Raw genomic sequence first — 15,193 nt, 5'->3', positions numbered from 1 at the left:
ATATTTGAAAGCACTTAAGAATGTAAATCTTTATTCAAAAGACGTCACTATTGTTACTCTTCAGGTATGAAGAGCTTTTAAAAAGCCTACCATTGCCAGAATATTGTAATCCAGAAGGAAAATTCAATTTGGCCTCTCATTTGCCAGGATTTTTTGTACGCCCTGACCTAGGACCCAGGTTGTGCAGTGCTTATGGTAGGTATATATTTGCATTTCTATCAGCTTGGAATAAATGGAATATTCTAAATCAAGCAGTGTATATTGGGAATTAATAGCCAATATATATAGCTAAGTACCTGTTAATTCCTTGTAAAAGATTTACATTTTCTATTTGATTTTTATGGGACATTTCATGGATTGTGGTTTTTTGAGGGCAGGTTTTAGAAACTAAAACTTTAATAGATTATCCTCCTAAAACTGATTTTGTGGGGAATATTTAGGATATGTAAAGTATTCTCTTAAGTAAAATTTTATTTTATACACAGGTGTAGCTGCTACTAAAGATCATGATATAGGAACAACAAATCTACATGTTGAAGTTTCTGATGTTGTAAATATTCTAGTCTATGTTGGCATAGCAAAAGGAAATGGCATTCTTTCAAAAGCAGGTAAAGAAACTTAAAGAATAAGTGGTCTTCGTAATAACAGTTGACTAACCATATGCAGTAGTATTATCCAGAATGTCAGCCTCTGGGTTAACATCAAAGATTCCCCCTCCCATCAAAATGGGGACATTCTAATATTTATTACTTGAAACATGATTAATTTACATGGTCTTTTTCTTAACATGAAATTTTAATTTAAAAATGAGTATTTTTTTATTTGTTCCTTTCCTGTTATTAAATATTGTGTTTATGAAAATGAACTGGTAAGCTCACTTAAAAACATTTGGTGAAGAATAGAAACTAGGTCCTGGAGATCTGAAGATGATTAAGACATGTTTGTTCTCAAGCATTCTTTTTTCCGCTGTAGTACCGGAGAGAGGGGGCCTTTTTGCCTAAGTAGAAATAGCCTTTCTATCCACTGCATAGGTTTTAGATTCTGTCTTCTCCAGTTTATTTCTAAAACCTTGTTCCATCTACTATTCCTTCTTTCTCCAAAAGCCTTCTTCAAACTTGGTCTTCCTTGCGACAATCCTATTGCTTCTACCTGCATAACACATTCTTTGCTGTGTCTGTCACCTCTGTTTCATATTTCAACTCAGTTGAAACCTGTCAGTGCAGGTTGGCCTCTATACCTGCCCCCACTGAAATTAATGTTGCTATTGCTATGGCTGTCGGTGACAGTTCAGTACAATGGTTTCTTTCTAGTACTTTTATTATTTGTACCCTCTATAACAACAGTTAATCACTACTTCTTCAAATACTGGCCTTGGCTTCAGTAACACTGCTCCCTTGATTTGTCACATTTGATGGAGTTACAGACTTTTCTAAAGCTAAGATCTTTTTCTCTACCTTTCCCAGTTTATATGCCCTTCTTATGAAACTTACGCATGATTTTCAGCCAGCACTTAGCTCACCAATTCTGTATCTGGAGCTCAGAATGTATCTGCAGCTTAGTGACTAGGTGCTTAGGACCTGGGGGTTCATTTTAAGTAATTTTTGTATATATTCTACAGTTTCTATAATACATACTCTAAGTTCCCCTCAAAACTATAGAAATTCATAATTTCTCAGCTTTCTTAACTGACTCTCCATTGATTATAATTGATTGAAAAAACTCTTGCCCCCTCATTCCCAAGGATTTGAGACTCAGACACACTTGAGCTGTAGTCTTAACTGTAACACAGAAACGTGTGATCTTCGGTTCCAATTACGTATCCTGTCAAAGCCTGTGGTGTCACAGAGTTATAGTCGGCCCTCCTTATCTGTGGCTTCTGCATCTGCAGAGTCAACCAACCAAGGTTAGAAAATATTCAGGAAAAAGAAAATTCCAGTAAGTTTCAAAAAGAAAAATTTGAATTTGCCATGTGCTGGTTTTCAAAAAGCAAAACAAATTTGCTGTGGCCAGCAACTGTTTACATAGCATTCACGTTGTATTTACAATTATTTACATAGCATTTAAACTGTATTAGGTATTATAAGTGATCTAAAAGTGTATGGGGTTGGTGGGGCCAGGGGAGGTAGGTGTAGATTATATGCAAACACTACACCGTTTTATGTAAGGGACTTGAACATCTGTGGAGTTTGGTATTTGTTGGGGGTGGAGGGTCCTGGGACCAGTCCTATGCAGATACTGAAGTATCTCTTTTGTATCTCGGTGTACTTTGTTCAGATCATCTCCTGTAGCACTTAATCTACAATATAGAGGTTACACCTGCTTTTCTCCCCTACTTTTCTTTCATGTCTGTAAGTGCTAGAACCTTCTTACTTACCTTTGTTCCTGCACCTCCCACCCCTCATTCGTAGCATATTTGGTCTTTAGAGAAAAAGTCATTAGCATCTTAACTCTGGATTTCCTTCAAAGTTTTTGCCAATTTTTATAAGTGGTCACAAAAAAAGGCATGTTACAGAGTTATAATAATGCTTTAAATGCATCAAAAATACTCACCTACTTAAAGCACATTCCTTTTCCTCCACCTTCAGTGGCTCTCCTTCCTACTTGTCTCCCTGGTACATTCCTGTATTCATCCCCCAAAATGTAGCTCAGATTGTCATCTCTCCCTAGACTAAAGAAACAGCTTCATTAAAGATAAAGATTTCTGAACATTTTATTGTAGTGAAATCAGGAATTTGAAAAAGATGATCTTCCTATACTTCAGAGATAACCACAGTTAACGTTTTTTTCCTGCACATACATGTTTTACTTTGGTCAACATTTTAGAAGAATGGTCTGATGCTTCCTCAAACCACAGCACCTAAAAGCATTTGCATTTGATTACAGATTAACCAATAATAATAAATGAGATTTCCCAGGAATTAGTTGGAAGACATTTTGCTCTGCCATTCATTAGTCATGGTAATGAACAAATTCCTTCTCCTCACTGAACTTTTTGTTCAGTTCTAAAATAGAGGTTATTATCCTTGCCTACTGTAATAGTGGTAGTGGAAGTTCTTTCTAAATTATGAAATGCTTTATGAGTACAAATCACTGTTATGTCCACCCCCTTGGGATAGGAAGAAAGTTGGTTAAATTTAAGTAAAAGCCCTTGTTTTGTTTGTTTGTTTGAATCTCCCATTCCCTGGTTTACAAAAAACAGATGATCTGGGAAAGTCACTGTTGATTCTGTCCCTAGTTACCCCAGGGTAAATGTTCTCTGCTCTTGTAGTTCTAACAGTTTTGATGTGTAACTGGGTTTATCTCCTCTTTAAGAGTCCCAGTCCAGTCAGGCACTATGCTGCTCTGATAGGTCAGTTTTAGGAGACTGGGCTTTCTGGTGGTCTTTACTGACCAGTTTGAAAATACTCTCTGTGTTAGGAATACTCAAGAAGTTTGAGGAAGAAGATTTGGATGACATTTTAAGAAAACGACTGAAGGACTCAAGTGAGATACCTGGTGCTCTGTGGCATATTTATGCTGGGAAAGACATGGACAAGATAAGGGAATTTCTTCACAAAGTAAGATTTCGGTTACAGTTTTATCTTTTCACTTTAAGCTAAGACTTAATTTTTAATGTAACTTCATTGGCATTTTGCAGTATAAGATGATGAAATAACTTGTACTTAGGAGGATAGAATTTTTTGTTGTTGAAAGTCAAAAGCTCCTTTCTCTTGTTCTTTTTAAAGCTTATGTTGAGGATTTTGAATGACAATTTCTTCTCAGTTGCTAGCGTTCCCCCATTCCCTTAAAGAGCTAATCTGTTCATGAGTCAGATGTTACCCTTGGTGAAAAGTAGTGATTGGAATTACAGAATATAAAAACTAAAGGTAGGATTCTTTTTTTTTTTTTTTCCTGTTTTGTTTATATTTTGGCTGTCAACCTAGGCAATAATTCTACTGTCCAATCTGATTACTCTGTGACACTTATTTTGAGTGTAATCATACCTTTACTTGTTAAAAAAAAAAAGTGACACATTAATCTGAAATTGATTGAAACCCTTGACTCAGATATTTTCTGTATTTTGTAATTATAGGGATTTCTTTTAAGGGACCATAATTGCTGCTTTTCTTATACTACTTCATCTTCTTTCCGGATGGACTTACGGTTTGTCTTTGGTCAGTGTGAAGTGAAGGAGCTGTGGCCCTGTACCTACTGTCTTATCCCAGAACACCTATCAGTCTTTTAATTTAAAATATTATAAATTATGGTTTTTAAAGCAGAAGATTATTTCACTGGTTAGTCAAAGGGGCCCCTGAAATTGATTTGTCAAGGGTTAAAAGGTAAGCAATAGTTAGGGTATTTTATCTTTGTACCTACCTTTTAATAAGAGCAGGATCAAGAAATGTTTATGAAGTCCATACATATAAATGGTTTGGCTTTTGGGGAAAAGCTACTAAATTAAGCTTTTCCTCATCTTTGTGCTATGCAATAGTTATAAGGAACCAGATGGATGAAAGCTTCATAGTGGAAGGAGGAGGTGAGAGGAGAGTATAATTTACCTTATTTACAGCATATCAGGGTATTTTTTTTAATATCCTTTGGCTTTTACAATTGTTGTAGAATATTTTTTTTTAACTTCAGCACAATCAGCATTCCAGAAAATTGAGAAAGACTTATTGTAAAGAAAGTTGAAATTTAACTGAACAGAATTTACCATTTCCTTTGCTTAAATTGGGGTATATATTTTAATTTTAATCCATATTTCAGATTTCAAAAGAACAAGGCCTTGAAGTTCTACCAGAACATGATCCAATACGTGACCAAAGTTGGTATGTAAACAGAAAGCTTCGCCAAAGATTGCTTGAGGAATATGGAGTCAGAACCTGCACTCTTATTCAGTTCCTTGGTGATGCCATTGTCTTACCAGCAGGAGCACTTCATCAGGTATTTAAAAAGTTATTTCTAACACACCTTTTACTGAAAGAACCAGTTTTGAAAAAGAAATTATTCTGAGTATAGATAAATGAAGACATAAGGGAATGACCTGCACAAGTATGCTTTCATTAAGAAATCACTAAAACAGCTTTCCAGTACTTGATGAGATCTGACATAATTAAATGCTTTGAGAGCTTACATTCTGTTAACATGAGGCAGATTTCCATTTTTGTATTGTCTCTGATTTAGTGGATTGAAATCTAATTTTAAAGACTTTTTGAGGGGTACACCAGAAACTAACACAACACTGTAAATCACTGATACTTCAATTTTAAAAAAGACTTTGAGGGGAAAAAAGATACTATATATACTGAGTTCTCAATAGTTAAGACTTTACAGTGGAAGGGGTGAGTATCAAGACTAAGAGATGATACATTTTCTAAGGTACCAAGTGATGACTAGAATGAATTATTGGCTAGACTAATTCAGGCTTTCATTGTATTTCCTGCCTCTCTTTAGTTTGCTCAGCATAGCAATCGCATGTCTAAAATAAGACAGTGTGTAAATTTTTATAGCTCTTGATCCACAATTTAAATACCCAATCTCTGTTTTTTGTGGCTGGACTGTGTAGCAGCTAGAAGAATGGCATAGGCTAGGTGGTCCGTATGGAGGACAGCTTTGGATTAAAGGCATACAATGGATTTCTATAAGTAGACTGAAGCTACCACAGCCCAGCTTAGCCCTCATAGTAATAACAAAGTGTAAAAGAAACTCAACAAGCCAAAAAGCTACTTTGCCTTAGATTCCCCACCTTTGCCACTACCTGGTTATAGAGATATATCTGATGTGTGTACTTTTACCAAAGAAAGTTTCCTACATTTTATATAACTATATGCAATTACTGCCTGTATAACATTTGTGACACTTTTATAATAGCCACAAATACTCCTTAAGTGATAATAGGTGCTTAGTTTTTAAGATGTTAAGTTCAGGGTTAGATTTATCATTCTTAGATCTCAAATGACATCTCAAATAAACATCATTATAATAAATATACCTTTTCTCTACAGTAACTTTCTGGAGAAAAAAATATATTAAATGTATTAATGAATGTATTATTAATGTTACTTTATTTTCCCATGGACTTATATGACCATTTCAGAGGTGTATCATTTATGATTCATAGTTAAGATTCACTTCACATACCTTTTTTGGCCTTCTCACCTCTTATCAGAAAGTAGGTAATCTGTATCCAAATGTAAAATGCTCTCAAAGGAGCAGCATGTTTGAGAATAGTAAATCTTTTTGTAAATAGGAAAATCCTTACACAGTTTATCCAATATCCATTTTCTTAAACGACAGTGCGTTTGTGAGGTGTAATTTGCATACAGTAAATGTATTCTTTTTAGTGTACATACAGTTCTGTAAGTTTTGACAAATTACAGAACATTTCCATCATTCCAAAAAATTCCCTCCTACCCCCACTTTTTTTGTCAACTTCTCCTCCTGACATTCATATAATCGCTCATCTTTTATAAGAATGCATATGATTGGATTCATGCAGTATGGAGCCTTTGAGTCTGGCTTTTCTTATTCAGTATAATGCATTTGAGTTTCATCCACGTTGTTGTGTATATCAGTAGTTGATTCTTTTTATTTCTGTGTGGTTTTTCACTGTGTACGTGTATCCCTTTTTTAAAACCCATTCAGCAGTTAAAGCCACTACAGACATTCAGCTACAGGTTTTTCTCTCAACAGAGGTTTTCATTTCAGTTGGGTAGATTAATACCAACAAGTGGGATCACCTGGTCACGTGATAAATGTATGATTATAAGACACTGCCAGGCTTGTGGCTGTACCATTTCCCATTTCTCAAACTAGTGTATGTGAATGTGAGTTCCATTTCCTCGCCTGTCAGTTTTGTTTTTAAGTATTTGAATAAGTAAGCATTGTTATCTCATCGTACCTTTAATTTACATTTTCTTAATAACTAAATATGTTAAACATCTTTTCATGTGCTTATCTGCCATCTGTTAATTTATTTTGGTAAATGTGTGTTCAAATATTTGTCCTTTTATTCAAAACTGATAGATTGGAATATATTAAAATAAATAAGTTCCATTCATTAAGTCACTATTAAGAGAATGAAAACGTAATCCAAAGAGTGGGAGAAGTATTTGTGATCAAAAATGGACAAATACGTATTTAATGAAATAGGGTTCTTTTCTTACTGAGTTTTGAGTGTCTTTATCTGATACGTGCTTTTGCACATATATTCTCCCAGTTTGTGGATTGTCCTTTCATTTTCTTAATGGTATCTTCCAAAGAACAGAAGTTTTTCATTTTGATGGAGTTCAGTTGATCAGTTTTTATATGTATTATACTTTTATTGTTGTATCTGCAAAATTTTTGCCTGGCCCCAAGATCAAACTTTTTCTCTTCTAGAAGCTTTATAGTTGTTAGTCTTACATTTAGGTCTGTCATTCATTTTTGTTAGTTTTTGTATATGGTGCAAAGTGTGGATGGAGGGTCAGTTTTTTTACATATTGACATTTCAGTACTGTTTGTTGAAAAAACTTTTTAAATATTTTTCTGAAAATGTAATACATTCATGATTTTTGAAAGTTCAAACAGTACACAAGGTTTCACAGTGAAAATTCAGTCTTTTGCTTACCTTTGCCTTCAGTTTCTCTCCTCCAGAGGCAGTCACTGTTGACACTGACAGAATCCATGCATGTAAATGTGTCTCTACTGCTTTAGAGAGAGAGAAGAGAATATCCTTGTTTTCCCAAAATAGTGGGCAAAGTGATCCTGTTAAAAAGCTTAGTTCACAAATCACTGCCCAAAGCCTCAGAAGGTGCTAAACAATATGTACCTGTATCCTGTACACACAAACTCTCTCTCTCTCAAGATGCTCTACTTAAATAGACTGAGGCAGCATGGTATGACCTAGACTGGCAAATGCTTTTCTGAGCTCTGCCACTAAATTGCTGAAGGGGGTCCAAGACAAAACTTCTCTGCTACATATTTTGGCAAAGAATTGCCAGCTATAAGAACAAGAATTTCTACCTTCCTTCCAGTATGTGGTATGATAATGACAGCACAGTTATTTGTACTCTATTGAAAAGGTGCTGTCCATGACTCATAAGTGGTGGTGATATGGTTTTGAGAGAGAATTAAAAGGAAGTAAGAACTCTATTCACAATGTTAACTTGGATTTAAGATGCGTTACTATTTACAACTTACTTAGTCCATAGAGGTCCTGAAAAGTTTTCATTTATGGCTTCAACACTTTGAATAGACTACAGATAGCCCTTAAAATAATCCCAAATTCTAAGTCAGTGCTTCTCACACTTTAGCATATACCAGAATTTCCTGGAGGGCTTGCTACAACACAGATTGCTAGACCCCATGCCCAGAAACTATTGAGTTTCTGACTCAGTGTGTCTGAGGAGGGACCTGAAATTTTACATGTCTGACAAGTTCCCAGGTGATGCTGATGTTACTGTCCAGGAACCATGCTTTAAGAACTACACAAATAGGAAACCCTTGCAAACCCAAGCATCTATCAATGAAGTTTCAAGAAAATGACACTGCATGACATGATGGGCCAGCAGCGGTAGGAAAGAATCGATACACCTGATTTGTCAGCAGTGGGCACTTTTAAGAAGCTGAGCTGGGGAGGGAAGGCATTCTACCCACAGCCCTTTTTATATATTCTAAAAACTAGTTTAGAATTGCAGACTTATGACTGAGTCTGTGAAATCCCCGTATGGATCCTGACCTCCAGGATTTACTTTGTCTCAGCTCTAGTATTCTGGAGTTTAGAGTAGCTTTTAGTTTTCAACAGCAACACTTTCTTTACTGATAATTTTGTCCTTAACTACTTAGCTTAACTGTGTTAGGTCACTCATAGTGAGTTTATTTTATATTATATTTCTACGTTGTAAATTCTCCTACATTCATGTGACTAGAAAGACAGGCAAAATCTTTGCACTCACAAGTTCTCACAAGTCACTGTGTATATGGCAGTCACGGTGTCAAGATAATTACCTTCCTACTATGAACACAGAATAATTACATTTTCTTAACATTAGCTGTATTTATTATCACAACTGATCTTTTAAAGCAAGTATGAATAATACAGTCTGCCAAAGAAGTGAGATGTGAATGACTCAAAGACGGCCCAGAAAGGGGTAAGTGGAATGGGAAGTGCAAATATGTTCCTCTTTAAAACTGAACCTTGCCTCTTCACACTAACCGTTAAGTCTTTAAGCAAAATACATCAGGCTGAGGTCATTAGGAAACATAATAGTACCTTGTAACCACTAATAAAAGTCACTTCTAAAACTGACAACCATGAACTGGCAAAGACTGACAATCAACTTTTTCAGAGCTCTGGAGTCTAATTCAAAACTCACATCGACCAGGGCACTGCTTAATGAAGGAAAGGGCATCTAATATTTTGTATTTAAGGACGTCTCTGGCAAGTCACCAGCTGACCACTGAGACAGTGGAACAAGAGACTTCAGTGATCACACCCAACAAGGAGTATAGTCTTTGCAAAGTCACAAAACAGATGGCTTGCTTCAGCCTACATCAGTCAACAGCAGCAAACCCTGCTGGCAGGGGGAACATCTAATTTCCAGTTACCACATTATAAGGTTCAGACGTCCAGTTTTCAAAAAAAAGTCACAAGGCATGCACAGAAACAGGAAAGTATGGACCATTCATAGGGAAAAAATAAGACTATCCGTGAGTAAGCTCAGACATCAGACATAAACTTTAAGCCAGTTATCTTAAATATGCTCAAAGAGCTAAATGAAACTATGGACAAAGAATTAAAGAAAACCAGGCAAACGATGTATGAACAAAATTAGAGTATCAGTTGAGAAGTTTTTTAAAAAAAATAAAGGTACACATGCTAAAAGGTAACATGCTAGCACTTTAGAAGGACTTGATGCCCATACATGTTCAGATAAGTTTAAGACAAGACAGGGCATTTGGAGACTATGCTGGTATGACTGAGTTATTGTAGGCCTGTAAAGTATCTATTAGACAAAATACAGGAGCTGGGTTCCTGTTGACTTGCCATTCATTAGCTGATTTATCTTAGAACAGGGTCTGAACATCTTACCTGTAGTTTTCCGCTCTGTGAAATAGCCTCTGTTCTACAGACACATAATGAAGATCCAGTGAGACTGTACAGCAGTACCAAGAATGTGAGGCAGCCACTATGTTCATCCTCCAGAGGAGCCAACCTAATGATTAAAGGAAGAAAATGTTTAATATATATGTATGCTACCGAGTTATCAGTAGAGGCATAGTGCTTGAGTTAAAGAATAAAGAGCTCACAGACTTTGCATCTGTTCAGGTGGTCATTATGCCCAGAGGAGGAATTCCAGCCCCTTTAGAATTTCATCATTCTGCTGTTAGATTTTTTTCTCCTCAGTCTCTATTCCCCACTTACTGTCTCCCTATTCTCATTCCTCCCAATTTCACACTTCAAAAAAAATTAGAATTATTTCTCCTTTCCCAGGATTTTTAATATCACTAGAAGACAACATAGAAAAATCACAAAATCCAGATCGGATCAGCTTGGTCCTTTTTCTGTCATCCTGAGCATTGACACAAAGCAGTTCTAAGAAATAGTAAAGTGCAGAGTAGGTCTGTATATCCTAAACAAGTAACGGATATTTACTGGCTTCTTGTGAAAACCATTTAGTTAAGAGACAACTGTCCAAAAGAAAAACACAGTTGTAACAGGAAATTGAAGGGTAGCATTAATTGGTTAATTTATTTGAAAGAAAGGGCACAAAATCCTAGAAGAATTCTAAAACTATTATGGTCAATAGATCTGTCTGGAACTACGTTTTCATCCCAGTTCCTCACAAATAATCAAACTCAGTTTCATTTCCTTAAATCTACTCTCGGGTATAAAAATTAACAGTGAAATGACCAAATGCTGAAAGTCAGAGGAGCAACAGCAGACATCCACATTGATTGCACTGACTTGTTAAAACAAATACCTTCCAGGTTTTTTTTTGTTTGTTTTTAAAAGTAACACCTAAAAATCCACTTTGACAAAATACCCAATTAGGATCTAATCATCAGCCTATCTGAATGATTCCTAGAAAAGTTCATTATTTAAAAACATTCCATTTACATGAAATCACTTTACATTTACACATACAACTTTCTCATAGTGTGGTGTTTGCTTTGAAATGTGTTTGATGTTTAGGAGAAGTAAGTTCTCTGGTGAATTGTCTCTTGTGTTTACCGTTAACAGACAACTTTGCTTCTCTTTATTCCCACCTCCTAAAATTTATACTTTACTGATTTTGTTTTGGGGATAGGTACAGAATTTTCACAGCTGTATTCAGGTGACTGAAGACTTTGTGTCTCCAGAACATCTTGTACAGTCATTTCATTTAACACAGGAACTGCGACTTTTGAAGGAAGAAATCAATTATGATGATAAACTACAGGTAAGAGATAAGTTTTCTAATTAGCTTCTGTTCTGCAGGCTTTTTATATTCTAAATTATGATATATGCATAACATTAGGCCATCATTGCCTAGTTTTTGTCACATTAGGATAACAACCAAAGATTAACACCAGTATGCATTTTAACTGTATGACTTTTAGTAGCCTTCGTTTTAACTTTTGGTTTAACAACTTTTCCTCTTTAAAAAGTTTTCATTTGTTAACTTATCTCCTGCTGAAGTGATTAGAAATATCAACATCTCTTTCAGGTTAAAAATATCTTATATCATGCAGTGAAGGAAATGGTAAGAGCTTTGAAGATACATGAAGATGAAGTAGAGGATATGGAAGAAAATTAAGTGTGATCCAGTTTGATGTTTATAGCCATTGAACTGGAATTAGTTACTCTTGAGTAGTGATACGTATGCACACTGACTTAAGCTTCATAAAACCATCAGTGCCAAGAAATTCTCTTTGTAGTAATTACTTGTTACTGACACCATGGCAGTATAGCATAAGTCACAGCTCCTGTGACTCAATGTTAGTTATTAAAAACAAGCTAAATTTTAAAAGCAGCAGTTCATAGCTGTTTTTGTATTATAGTGTATATGATGTTTGTGAAAATGCCAGATTTAAAATGATGTATTTATTTTTGGAAAAAAAAATACAAAATTCTATGCTATATTGTTGATCAAGTGTAAATGTGACCTTGTACAGTTTACTAAAATAACTGATATTTTTCACTACATTGAGACAGTTACTGTGAGAATAGGACACAAACACCAGCTATTGCCTGCATTTGGGAAACTGCTGAATCGCACAGCATACATGTCGTAATCAGAAAATTACTGCCAAATAATTGTAAAACTTGTAAAATATAAAGTATATAAAGTAGATACTAAATGCAGACACTTCAATATTTTGTTGAAGCTATTGACTGTACAATTAAACATTTTCAAAAGGTGTAATTTATTTAAAATTGTCTCATTTTGGTAAAATTTATGTGAACTTTTAAAGCTAAATATTAAACTTAACATGTTATGTAAATATATACATATATACATTTAATGATGTATTTTTTTAAAACATTGGCTTGCTTCTATTTGTTAAAGTGCAAGTGTTACATATGGCTTTGTAAAGTTGAGAGGGGTTTTACATTTTCCATTAAAAGGACTTTATCAAAAATTGGCTAGTCTAAGAGTTCTCCCTCTTTTGGCCTGCACTCACTGCTGGAGGCTTCATCATCGAGGTGACTACCAGCATGCTGTTGTGATAACCATGTTCTCTCCTGGGACATCTCCTCGTCTTTTACTCTTGTAAGCGTTTTTTCACTTTCTTCACACTTTACTACAGGCACCACAAGTAGTGCGTGCCTCAGCTTATTTGTCCTGTGGCCCAACTAAAGAATACAGGTAACCATGATTATGTGTGTGAGCAAACAACTTCAAACAAGTGTTTCTCATGGCAGAGGTAGCTGCTTATCTACTGTTGGGGTGGGCGGGAGGGGGACAGGGGAGACCAGTGGCAGGGAAAAAGCCTGCAGTCAGTCAGTCAGCCTGGGTTGAATATGAGTTCTGTTACTGTCTGACCTTGGTAAGCTGCTTTAATTTGGAGTCTTGGCTTTAATAGCTGAGTATTATTATTAGTTGGTTGCTTGAGGCTCTCATAATCCTTACCATTATATAGTCCTCCACTGACACCTGCAGGATCCTGAAGGGATGGCCTTTTCTTATCGGAAAGCTTATAGCTTAAAAAGAAAAAAGCGGTGGCCTAAATTGTGACCTTGTAAGTTGCTTAGTTTTTATCCTGTTGCTTATGTTCACCATCTGTTAGTTCCATGTAGACTACCTTCTATTCCAGGCAAGGTTCAGCCAGGAATGTGAGCAGTTACATGTCACATCAATGCCCCACCTGGAATAAGGGTTAATGGGATGGATGATTACTTGTCCAATAGTTTTTTTTTTTTTTTAAGTCTGAGTTCAAATGATTATGTGAATCTTTTTTAAGTTTCTCACTTTAAAAAAATTTTATTTGGGGGAGGGGATTAGGTTTTTATTTATTTATTTTGATGGAGGTACTGGGGATTGAACCCAGGACCTTGTGCATGCTAGGCGTACACTCTTCTGCTGAGCTATACCTGTCCTCCCTAAGTTTTTTACTCTTTAATACCACTTTCCAAAATGTGCCTCAGCTCATTAAATAGTATCTTTTGCTTAACACTTTCATATATTCCGTCAGATTTAATTGATGTGAAATTAATTTCAAGCCCATAATACTAATTCTGGAATACACTACCTCCTGCTGGTCCCCTAAAGTCTGCTAGGAGCCCAAAATCTTTGGTGATTTTCTTCCAAAAGGTTTTTGCTTCTCTTACTATTGCTTGAGCCACCTTTAAACCATCCTACAACCCCTACAGAATAGCTGAAGCTAAGGCAGATCAAGGCTGGCAGTGTGACTTCTTTCAAAGCAGTCGTCTGATCTGAGTATTCTATCCATAGTCTGAATTCTATGCTATTGATCTAATTGTTGGTGAGGAGGGTAGGGTTGGGAGTGGAGACAGAACCATAATGCTTTTATCATTAGAGACATTCATTGATCTTTCTAGAAGGCTGAGGAGTTATTACCTGATGGAGCAATTCCTCTGACCATTTACCTGTTTCCTCTGTTCTTTTGGTTGGCTCAGATGGTTCAGCATGTTCTGCTTCTAAATGCCAGCTTATCAAAGCCCAGACCAGATCAGGACTGTCAGCCAAGAAGAGGGAAAAGACTGAATTAAAATCGTACAGCTATTTGGTGTACTGTGCAGTATGAATTGGGGTGTGTAGCACGTGGCCAGGATACAAAGCTATATGCCACCAAGTCTGTCAACAAGATTCAGACTCAAACCTTTCCCAACTATAAAATTTATGACATCCCTGGTTACACAATAATTAGATCAACCCTGATACTTATGCCTTGAAACCACATGGAAGGTTCAGGAACTGAGTAGTGTATAAAGTACTTTGGTTCTCACAGTAATTAATCTGGCTCTTTCACTGAAAGCAAAGTGACTTTTAAACAAACCAAAAAAAATGTTAGTAAGCTCTGGGTCACGGGCTGCATACAAAGTGACTTTCCTTTCAGGACTAGGGAGATTTTCACAGCTGACTTCAGCTGTTCAGCCAGTTGTCTGTAAATGAGCCAACCAGCTGCAGCTAAGACTGGAGGACTGCCTGTCTTTTCTGTGTTTTGTATATGAAAAAGACCTCAGCCCTGGCTGGGGTCAATGGAGGGTATACCAAGGATATGTATTACATGTGTGGGTCAGAGCTGGGCTCCCATTTTGAAAGAGGGTACACTCTGAGGGCACATTAGGAGTTCAGCACTGCTTTCCTGCCCCTAGTCCTTGACTCCAGATTTGACAAGTAAAAGATCTGGATAGCTGGGTCTGAACAAATGGAATTGAAGAAGTGCAAAGTTAGATGAGAACTGACTACTTCCCGAAGGAGAGCCTTAGTCCTCTGCCAGCATAGTGAGGATGGTAACTGACTCACAGGTCCTATCAAGCTCTTACAGAATGCAGGACAGAAAAAGCACAGGATCAACGTAGGCCACACAGGCTTAGTAAGTGGAAGGAGTTCGTGGTGAAGACATGCAGGACTCATTGCCCCTGCCTTCGGAATCATGAGACTTACAGTATGTGGGGATACTGTCAGATAGAATTTTTATAATTTATTCAGTATCTGCTATATGTTTAGCACTGGTAATATGATCAGATATTCCCTTAGGAACCTCAGGATTGTGCCATCAATGC

General features: G+C 36.3%; 1 protein-coding gene and 1 long non-coding RNA gene across 11 annotated transcripts in view; one reads left to right on the top strand and one right to left on the bottom strand.

Annotated features, from left to right (window-relative positions):
• JMJD1C (jumonji domain containing 1C) overlaps nucleotides 1–12,585 on the top strand; it is a 257,660-nt gene extending 245,075 nt beyond the window's left edge. For all 10 annotated transcript variants that reach the window (XM_032491485.1, XM_032491484.1, XM_032491483.1 and 7 more), the window contains 6 exons: nucleotides 65–195; nucleotides 486–608; nucleotides 3,418–3,557; nucleotides 4,747–4,923; nucleotides 11,271–11,402; nucleotides 11,670–12,585. In XM_032491485.1, coding sequence (XP_032347376.1) covers nucleotides 65–195; nucleotides 486–608; nucleotides 3,418–3,557; nucleotides 4,747–4,923; nucleotides 11,271–11,402; nucleotides 11,670–11,759 — 793 coding nt within the window. In that variant the 3' untranslated portion in view covers nucleotides 11,760–12,585. The remainder of the gene's footprint in view (nucleotides 1–64; nucleotides 196–485; nucleotides 609–3,417; nucleotides 3,558–4,746; nucleotides 4,924–11,270; nucleotides 11,403–11,669) is intronic.
• Nucleotides 603–14,912, bottom strand: LOC116667173. Its single transcript, XR_004323965.1, has 5 exons — nucleotides 14,054–14,912; nucleotides 10,052–10,175; nucleotides 7,589–7,665; nucleotides 2,551–2,668; nucleotides 603–1,882 (listed from the first exon to the last, which is right to left on the bottom strand). It is a non-coding gene; the product is annotated as an uncharacterized LOC116667173 (long non-coding RNA).
• Between the last annotated feature and the right edge of the window lie 281 nt (nucleotides 14,913–15,193).

This window comes from Camelus ferus, chromosome 11, assembly GCF_009834535.1.
Source record: "Camelus ferus isolate YT-003-E chromosome 11, BCGSAC_Cfer_1.0, whole genome shotgun sequence".
In the NCBI taxonomy this organism is placed as follows: domain Eukaryota; kingdom Metazoa; phylum Chordata; class Mammalia; order Artiodactyla; family Camelidae; genus Camelus; species Camelus ferus.
Note: the sequence above shows the minus strand (reverse complement) of the source record. Positions and strands in the feature narration are given on the sequence as shown.